General features: G+C 36.5%; 1 protein-coding gene across 1 annotated transcript; it reads left to right on the forward strand.

Moving 5' to 3' along the window:
- The first annotated feature begins 2933 nt into the window (after positions 1-2933).
- IL1B (interleukin 1 beta) lies at positions 2934-9867 on the forward strand. Its single transcript, XM_003758612.4, has 7 exons — positions 2934-2994; positions 4209-4270; positions 5079-5127; positions 5828-6038; positions 6577-6744; positions 7959-8089; positions 8770-9867. Exons 2-7 carry the CDS (start codon positions 4224-4226, stop codon positions 8983-8985), a joined length of 822 nt encoding a protein of 273 aa, XP_003758660.1. The 5' UTR covers positions 2934-2994; positions 4209-4223; the 3' UTR covers positions 8986-9867.
- Positions 9868-10269: the final 402 nt, after the last annotated feature.

Below are 10269 nucleotides of genomic sequence, written 5' to 3' on the forward strand. Positions count from 1 at the left end.
GTATACATGACCAAACTGTTATTTTGCTGTACAAAACGAATCAGACTCTGAAATATTGTACAATTAGCTTATGAAGAAAATCAAAAATGCAGGTGGGCATGAATATAGGGATTGGGAATTCAATGTAATGGTTTTTAGTCATCTCCCAGAGTTCTTTCACTGGGCGTAGCTGGTTCAGTTCATTACTGCTCCATTGGACATGATTTGGTTGATCTCCTTGCTGAGGATGGCCAGGTCCATCAGAACTGGTCATCATATAGTATTGTTGTTGAAGTATATAATGATCTCCTGGTCCTGCTCGTTTCACTCAGCATCAGTTCGTGTAAGTCTCTCCAGGCCTTTCTGAAATCTTCCTGTTGGTCATTTCTTACAGAACAATAATATTCCATAATATTCATATACCACAATTTATTCAGCCATTCTCCAACTGATGGGCATCCATTCAGTTTCCAGTTTCTGGCCACTACAAAGAGGGCTGCCACAAACATTCATGCACATACAGGTCCCTTTCCCTTCTTTATGATCTCTTTGGGATATAAGCCCAGTAGTAACACTGCTGGATCAAAGGGTATGCACAGTTTGATAACTTTTTGCGCATAGTTCCAAACTACTCTCCAGAATGGTTGAATTCGGAACATTTAATTTGTTATAAGAGAACAGGGAAAGGGGGCTTATGAATAAGACATTTTTTGAAATTTAAAGAAAGAAATGAGCATCAATAAGATAATATTTAACTACACAGTTATAAATAGAAAGAAATTCAAAAGGGATACATTTTTACTAAATTATTTAATATATACTTTTAAAGTTTAGTTTCTCTAGTGTGGAAGAAATTAGGACTCAACCCACACCTAATATCACATACCAAGATAAAATCTAAATAGGTCCATGATTTAGACATAAAGAATGATATTATAAGTAAATTAGAGGAACAAAGAATAGTTTACCTCTCAGATCTGTGGAGAAGGAAGAAACTGATATCTAAAGAACTGGAACTCATAATTGAACTCGATAGATAATTTTGATTATATTAAATTAAAAATTTTTTGTACAAACAAAACTAATGCAGACAAGATCAGAAGGGAAGCAATAAATTGGGAAATCATTTTTACATTTAAGGGTTCTGTTAAAGGCCTCATTTCTAAAATATATGGAGAATTGAATCAAATTTATAAGAATCCAAGCCATTCTCCAATTGATAAATGTTCAAAGGATATAAACAGACAATTTTCAAATGAAGTAATTAAAACTATTTCTAATCATATGAGAAAGTGCTCTAAATCACTATTGATCAGAGAAATGCAAATTAAGACAACTGAGAATACTATTACACACCTCTCAGATTGGCTAAGATGATAGGATAAGACAAGGATAGATATGGAGGGAATGTGAGAAAACTGGGACACTAATACATTGTTGGTAGAATTGTACACTGATCCAATCATTATGGAGAGCAATTTGGAACTATGCTCAAAAAGTAATCAAACTATGCATACCCTTTGAAGCAACAGTGCTACTTCTGGGCTTATATCCCAAAGAGATATTAAAGAAGGGAAAGGGACCTGTATGTGCAAAAATGTTTGTGGCAGCCCTGTTTGTAGTGGTAAGTAACTGGAAACTGAGTGGATGCCCATTAATTGGAGGATGACTGAATAAATTATGGTATATGAATGTTATGAAATATTATTGTTCTATAAGAAACAACTAGCGGGATGATTTCAGAGAAGCCTGGAGAGACCTAAATGAACTGATGCTGAATGAAATGAGCAGAACCAGGAGATCATTATGCACGGCAAAATTATACAATAATCAATTCTGATGGACATGACTCTTTCCAACAATGAGATGACTGAGGCCACTTCCAATGATCTTGTGATGAAGAGAGCCATCTATAACCAGAAAGAGGACTGTGGGAACTGAATGTGGATCACAACATAACATTCTTACTCTTTTTGTTGTTAACTTGCATTTTGTTTTCTTACTCAATTACTTCTTTTTTTTGATCTGATTTCTCTTGTGCAGCAAGAGATTGTATAAATATGTTTACACATATCGGATTTAACATATATTTTAACATGTTTAACATATATTGAATTGCTTGTTATCTAGAGAAGGGGGTGGGGGGAAAGAGAAAATCTGAAACACAAGGCTATGCAAGGGTCAATGTTGTCAAATTTTCTGTGTATATGTTTTGAAAATAAAAAGCTTTATTTTTAAAAAAGTGTAGACAGAGAAAGCCTAGCCTCATGCCCAATTTATTCTCTTTTCTTTATATCATTTACTATGTTTACCAATAAATTATTAACCATAAAAAAGTTTTCAGTTTCTTATATGTCGCTTTCATATCCTTTGCATATTTAAATGTTTAAGTTTGTTGATAATCATGTTCAGAATAAAAAAAGGAAATTTTGGGGGGCAGCCAGCTGCCACAGTGGTTAGAGTACAGGCCCTATAGTCAGTAGGATCTGACGTCAAATCCAGACTCAGACACTTAATACTTACTAGGTGGGCAAGTCATTTAACCCTGATTGCCTCATCAAAAAATAAATAAATAAAAATATTAAGAAAGAAAGCATTATTTACACATATTTGTTTTGGTCCCTGCAATCCTACAATCCAAAACTACATTCTGCAAATGTAATAAAATCCAATCTTTCATTTATATTATCATCAAGAACAGGATTACTATTAGAAATACTACAGTATTTGTTGTCGTCATATTTGGAAAGGGTTATTACATCATTACAAAATGCAAATTGCCTCTTCTTTTCCTGAAAGTCTGAAGTGTCATTTCAGGTTGCCCCCAAAGTTCCCACTATTCTTTTGTTTTTATTTTTACAAAATTGTGCAATTAGCTGACCAAAAAGGAAATTTCATTTTACCCTACTTCTGCTTTTGAAAGTAAATAAAACGGACCAGATGGAAGCAAAGAAATCATTTCGGTGCTTGACAGCTGAAATTAACCGAAGACTCCTATCACTTCTGCCAACAAAGGTACCATATTTCTCTGAATTCTTCCCAATGATTACTGCCTACGAGATTCTTTCTATCCATCCTAGGTGGGAAAGTCTAGAAATTGGGTTATAGGATCTATAATTAAATGTTGTTTTAATGGGTGAAAAGTGACTTTTTCTAGGCCCTCTAAGTCCAGAGTCTATGCTCTTTCCACTCTTCCTGATTGAGTCCTTGAGCTATATAATAGCATCTGCTTTAGAGAAGAACCTACCTGGCATCCCCTCTTGACTGTCCCAATTGACAGAGATTGCCTTTTTGACTGTGAAGTGTTCAATCTAACATAACTTAGCAGAAAGAGGACCGGGAACAGTGTATAAGAGATAGTTTATTTCATGCTTCCACCATCACCAAGATTGCAATAGGATGATGCATTTGATTGGAAGAACTACAGTTTTTTAGCCTGGGGAAATGAATCTGAGGGAGTATATGATAGTAACCTTTAGGAATTTGAAGGGCTATCACAAAAATAAGAGATTCAACTTGATTTGTTTGGCTCCAGAAGCCAGGAGCAATGGTTGGAAGTTGAAATGAGATAAATTTGGGCTTGATGACAGAAGACAGCTTCCTGCAATTGGAATTGTTCATAAAGAGATTGAGCTGCCATCCAGCATGGGTCCACCTCATTGAAACAAACACTGGATGATCAATTTTCAGACATGCTATGATAAAGGCTTCTTTTTGGTTCTGCATTGGACTTGATCAGGGGCTTTTCAACTTTTTGTGTTGTGGATATCTTGGGCAATAGTTTGGTGAGGTCTTTGGGTTGCTTCTCAAGCTAAGATTTCTAAATCCATAAAATAAATGCATAAGATTACAAAGAAAACCAAAAGTTAGTAAAAAAAAAAAAAAAAAAAAAAAAAAAGAGAGAGAGAGAGAGAGATAATATTTTCTTGTACAAGTCTACAAAACACCTTGCCCCAAAAACCAATCTTTGAACTTCTTAAGGGTTTGATTAAGATCCTTTGAACTAAATGAATACTAAGGTTCCTTCCAATTCTGAAATTCTTTGGTTTACTTAATCATCTGATAGATATGCAGGTCAAGATAGTAGCAAAGGATCCTAGGGCTGTTTAAAAAATGAGTAAGGTATGGTCTCTATCCTCCAAGAGTCTAGTCATTTAGAAACAACTATATAGAAACAACAATTTGTTTCACCACCTACAGCTTGTGATTCTCTCTGTTTCTTTCTTCAGCAATACAAAGTCATCATGGCTATGGTACCTGAAATCACTTGTGAGGAGATGGATTTTTACAGGTAACTGAAAAGACTGAGCTGAATGATAAGTAGTAATCAGTTGCAAGTTTGTGCTGTCCCAGGAAAGCAGACCAGGATCAAAGATTTAGCAAGTTACATAGGTCCTTGAAAAAAAAACTTTCAAATTTTTCCACAGCAAAAGGCAATCAAAAATTAATATCACCTCAGTTTTTTCATCTGTAAAGTAAGGAAATTGCATGAAGTGTTTTCTGTGGTTCCTTCAATATCCAAAATTCAAATCCAATGACTCTCTGCCTCTTTTTGCCTGCCACAAAAACCCATTATAGCCATGGATATTGTCAATTAGGCATCAGTTCATCTACAGAGTTCAAAGGAAAAGGTTGGGGGAAGTGCCTTAGGATAGTGGGATTAAGTTGGGAAGGGAACAAAAGGAAAAGATGGGGAATCAGGTATTGGATTGTTGAGAGTCTCCTTTGCAAAAACTAGCTTAGGAGTCTAGACTTTTATTTTACTTCACTCCTTATTCCTTAGGATCCTTAATGTTAGCTGATCCAGGACTCAGTTACTAGATCTTTCCCTCCCTGATAATACACTTCCCAGTTCCTACTTAATAAGATCAAAGTCAGCAACAAGGGACTTTTCATGGCGTGGCTATGGGTTCAGTCCCCACTGATCCCTCCTTTAAACCTCAAATTAGCTCATAGATTAATCACTCTTTAGGTCATGCTGTGCCTTTACTGCGGAAGCTTGTCAGAAACACCTCAGGGATTTGTTTAAAGAGACCTTTGTACAAGAAGACCCCCACTTATGAAATGTAACCTAATGGCTTCTTTGGTTTTGTTTACAGGGACAATGAACACCAATTTTATGAGTCAGATGGTCCCAACCAAAAGAAGGTAAGGTTCTTGGCTAGCTTCTTTTATAACCTAAATTCTGGGTCACAGGGTATAGCGATGTAAGGAGGGGGATTACTCTGAACTCACTGGACAAGCCTTTGAACTGTTATTTTTTTTTTTAATCTCTACATAAGAGTTAGAATGTACTGTAAAATCAGAGGCCCTGGGTTTGAATCCCAGCTCTATGACCATAATCAAATCACTTAATGTCTCTCAAGTTATTTTCTTATCTACAAATGGTGGGAGGGAGTGGTATAGACAAAGTGATTTCTGAAGTCCAGTCTAACCCTAGATCTATGATTACATGCCATAAGTGGGACCTATGACAATTCTATCTTCCTAGAAATTATATTTATCTAATAGCAAGCTAGATCCTAACAGACTTTGCATAACCAGATACATGCTAAACACTGATGCTGACATTGGAAATGGAAAGTTGGGACTGAAAAAAGATCGGCCATAAAAAAAGTAAATTTGGGTTCTAATTCTAGCTGTCCCAAGCTATGAGACCTTGACCAGATTAAGCCATCTCTCAGGGTCTCACTTTTTTCTCTGTAAACTCTCCAACAGTCTACCATTCTAAGTGATAAGTGGAATCTCTTTCCAACCTAAATAAATCCCTGGATAGGGTGATTACCCAGAGAAAAAACAAATAAGAACTCAACAACCCTGAACCACCAACTCCACTGTTTCCCTGCAGGGTAATCTCCAGTGTCTGGATCTTTGCCCCAAGGAAAGTCTTTTGGTAGAGGATGACATCCAGCTGAAATTCACTGCTCAGCCTCATCAATTCTATCGAACTGTGGTGGTAGTTGTTGCAATTGAAAAGATGAAGCATCTCAACAAAATCTGCTCCCAGTTCTTCCAGGATAATGATCTGATGAATATTTTCACAACCATCTTTCAAGAAGGTAAGAAAACTAAGAGACAGATGCTGGGTCTTTTCTATTCCTTACCCCTCCCCAACACTAACATACATAGTTCTCTTTTTTCTTAATGTTTTTGACAAACATTTTTATCAGGCTTTTAGATTTGGAAAGCATTTGACAAACATTGTAATAATGATAAGGAAATGATTAAAGTTTGCAAAGCACTTTACAAGTATTATCTCATTTGAACTTCAAAACTCTGAAAGTTATTATTATCCCCCTTTCTAGATGAAGAAACAGAGGTAAACAAAACATATGTGACTTGCCCCCAGTCATATAGTTAATAAGTATTATTATTACTTAGGATTTGATTGCTAGTTTCTCCTGTTGCCAGATTCATCACTCTTCTCAATCTACCAAGCTCAAACTCTCCTGAAAGGGCACTTTCTAAGAAGGTTTAGGATGAGAAAAGAAGAAAAAATAAGTGGATTGAGCCAATGGCAGAATCTCCAGGTGAAATTATATTTCACATAAAGGTACTGGGATGATTTCTAAATAGTATATGTGTTCTATTTTTCAGAACCCATAGTCATCGAGAACTGTGATATGTATGAGTCTGACTTCCCCTTTCCATTTGCATTCTCCCGGGATTATACTATTCAAGACATAAATCAAAAATGCCTTACCTTGTCCAATGCCAGTGAATTGCAAGCTCTTCATCTCAATGGACAGAACATAAGCCAACAAGGTAACTTCTGACATCTTGTCTTCCTTACTGTCCATAACTTTTGGTCTCTATAGTTGGTCTCCTACTTAGATTAATCCTGATAACCTCTGTCTTGTGTCTATTGCACTATCATCCAGTGGACACTTTGCTAGGTCTCATGAAAAAAGATTGTCTGAATACAAATTGGCTCAAATGTCAGTCAGTTTGGGACTCACTGATTGCTTCTTTATTTGATTTAGTTGCATGAGCATGATCACAGCATTAGTAGAGAAACCACTTCATATCATCTCCACATTTCTCTTGGATCTTTTAATCTCCAGAAATTAAGTTTCTGTCTCAAATATTTAATTTTCCAAAGGAAACTAGTTTTAAGATTGAAAGTAGAAAAAGCCAAAAAAAAAAGGTTTCAAACTTGGACTTCACATTCCTAGATCTCTTTAGTGAGTTATCTCTAAAATTCCTTGTATCAAATTGGAGAGAAAAGAAAATGTAACTGTAAGTGATCCTGGCTAGAAAATCTTCAATCATGGATTGAATTTTTATTCTAAAAAGTTTCTCTATCATAGAAGTTCATCAGAATCCCTACCCTATTCCTCAGCTAGTAAAAGCCAAGGAAAAAAGCAGATGTGTTGGCAGAAGGAATGTATGAGAGTGAGTGGAGTGATTGTCCTGCTTCTCTCCTGAACTTCCACTTTCCTTGAAAGATAGTCATTTAAGCAAATAAGCTACCTATTTTCTACTCTCATTTGGCAATAGGAAAGTCTGCTGTGCTCACCAAGAAGTAAAAGTGATTTTGGAGCTTCTGATTGGGACATCTTTGACTTAGAAGGCTCAAAAACTGTGAGCTCAGTAATATGACATGCTCAATTTAACCATCATCCCTCCCCTCATTTCTCAATTATACTCCTCACATTTCCATACCCATTTATGGCCTCACTCCCAGAAATATGGTCCTCCTGGGTTGGTCACCTTTCCCAACAACTTCTCTAAAAAGAAGTTCTTAACTTGGGGTTCCTGAACTTTTTTTAAAAAAATAATTTAACAATAGAATTTCACTAGAAGTGATTTCCTATGTATTCTTATATTTTTAAAATTTTATATATTTAAGGACCTTATTCTGAGAAGTGATCTTTAGACCTCACAAGACTACTCAAGAAGTCCATGGTACAAATAAGATTAAGAATACCTGCTCTGGAATTACCATTGATCACACTGTTTCTTTTTTTCTTTTTCAGTAATTTTCAGCATGAAGTACTTCCTTGGTGAGATAGGCTCCCAGAAAACACATGTTGTCCTCTGTATCAAGAAAAATAATTTCTATCTGTCTTGTGTGAAGCGTAACGGGAAGCCCATTCTACAGCTAGAGGTAAGGATACTAAGAATAAAGACCACTTTCAATCCTATTTTTAAAAAATCACTTGTCTCCCACAGCCAGGTAGTTCAAGATGGCCAAATTTTTCCCCAGTAAAATGATAGAGGACCTGGATTTGATTCATTTGCATAAATTTCCCAAGCTCCTGATGCCAAATGAGAAAATAATATTGGTTCATTCATGTATTTTCCAATCTCTCACTTAATCGGAACTTGAATAAATATTTATTTAGCATCTACTTTGTACAAAATTCAAAGTAACATATCCCAAGAGACCTAAGACTTAGCTACAAAGAAGAATGAAATTCTCCCTCTAATCACCCCAAAATACAAACCCATGCCTTTTTACCATTATCTCATTGTAACATCGATTTTTTCTTTGGCCAACCTAAGGACCTTCTTAACCAGCTCCTACTTAAGTACCAAAGATGAAGTCATAATTTGGGGATTAGAAAGAACCTTAGAGAATACCTAGTCCAATGTCTTCATTTTATAGGAAGAAATCTGAGGTCCAATGAAACTAAGTCTACCTAAGTAGCCAGCATCAAAGGCAGGATTTGAATTCAAGTTGTTCTGCCTCTAATTTCAGCGCTCTAGCCCTTTTGATATTTGAAAAAAAAAACTTTGAAATTTTCTTGTTCCTTTTCTCATGAAAACTGTTTTAATCATTTGCAGCAAGTTGCCAATTTCCCCAGCAATAACCCGGACAGGCGATTTATCTTCAACAAGACAGAAATCAATCATAAGACTGAATTTGAGTCTGTAGAATACCCCAACTGGTTTATCAGCACCTCCCAAATGGATGAGCAGCCTGTCTTCCTGGGAAACATAAGAGGGGGCGAAGACATAACTAACTTCATTTTGGAGGATCTCTCTGAAATGAACTCTTAAACAGCAAGTCAGCATGTACTGCATCCTCCAGGACCTAGGCAGAAGGGAGAAGAAAAGGGATTTGGGGAGTTCATATGTTATACATATGGCATGTAATCAACTCAGGCCTTAATATGTTCTTTGGAAATCTCTGTCGCTACCATTCAGATGCTGACTTTGCTCAGGGAGAGGTCCTATGGCCCTTTTCAATGCCTGACCAAGCAGAATCTGGTGAAAACATGATGGTAGTTGGGCTTTCAAGGTGGAAGCTTGAGTGCAGGTAGTTTGCCAGAAAAGAAGCATTAGAAGGGAGAATTTAGAGAAAGAAAAAAAAAATGAGCAAAAAGGCAAAAGAGACCTCTGAGCTGTGAAGTTTAGTAAGAGTACAAAATAGGAAGTACTATGGAGGAGTCACTAGCTCAAAGGTCTCCTGGCTTGCTGATTCTAAATGGGCTAGGCTATGATTGAGCCCTGACAATTGTGATGTGCTCAAAAGCTGTCCTGTTATTTCCCAGAGACAAAAGCAAAAAGCCTCTACCAAGACTGGGCCTCTCCTGAATCACCCATAGCTATCTCCCCAAGCCTGGGTTATTTCCAAACTTCTCCAATGCTCTCTCTCCAATATTTAACAACTGCTTGTTTGTCTGTTTATTTATTTATTTATTTAATATTCAGTCTGTCTGTGAATGCTCATGTTTATTTAATTCTCAGAATGAAAGGGCCAAAATGAACCAATATCAGTAAAACCTGATGTCTGTAAAACTGAATTAATTTATGTTACCATGGTCTACTCAGAGAGCCTACAAATGGAAGGATGTGTTCTTAAAGGATGAATATTTATGAGAAGGAAAACATGGCCTGATAATCTCAGTGTTTCCATAATAAACTTTGATTAAATGTGGATTTGTCTGCCTATCCATTGTCTTCATCTGGGCTTCTGGGATGTGAGTGAAGGTGACATGGTAATGTGTCTTCCCTTCTATAAGTCATAGGGAAAGTGAGAAGAGAATTCTTTGAAGTTCACTATGACATAAACCTATGGATTAAACTGAGATGTACTCTCATTAGCTGCTATCAAATCCTGGTAAAATTACTAATTTGGGACCCACCTCCAAACCTCTTCAGCCTCATACAGACCCACAGATAAGGGATGATTTCTAAGAAGTCTACTTTCCCAGAGACACAAAATACCATTCAGGTCCCCACTCCCTGTCCCATACCCAAAATGATGTCCCAAGAAGAAAAGGGAGAGGTGAAAGGGCTGGCCACTAGATGCTGCAGAGCAGAATTCTAGAATGAAAGGAT

Source organism: Sarcophilus harrisii, chromosome 2 (genome assembly GCF_902635505.1).
Source record: "Sarcophilus harrisii chromosome 2, mSarHar1.11, whole genome shotgun sequence".
NCBI lineage: Eukaryota > Metazoa > Chordata > Mammalia > Dasyuromorphia > Dasyuridae > Sarcophilus > Sarcophilus harrisii.

Coding starts and splice junctions, on each gene's coding strand:
- IL1B (XM_003758612.4), top strand. CDS start 4,224: ATGGCTATGGTACCTGAAATCACTTGTGAGGAGATGGATTTTTACAG. Junction 5,128..5,827: donor ATGGTCCCAACCAAAAGAAG/GTAAGGTTCTTG, acceptor GTTTCCCTGCAG/GGTAATCTCCAGTGTCTGGA. Junction 6,745..7,958: donor ACAGAACATAAGCCAACAAG/GTAACTTCTGAC, acceptor TTTCTTTTTCAG/TAATTTTCAGCATGAAGTAC.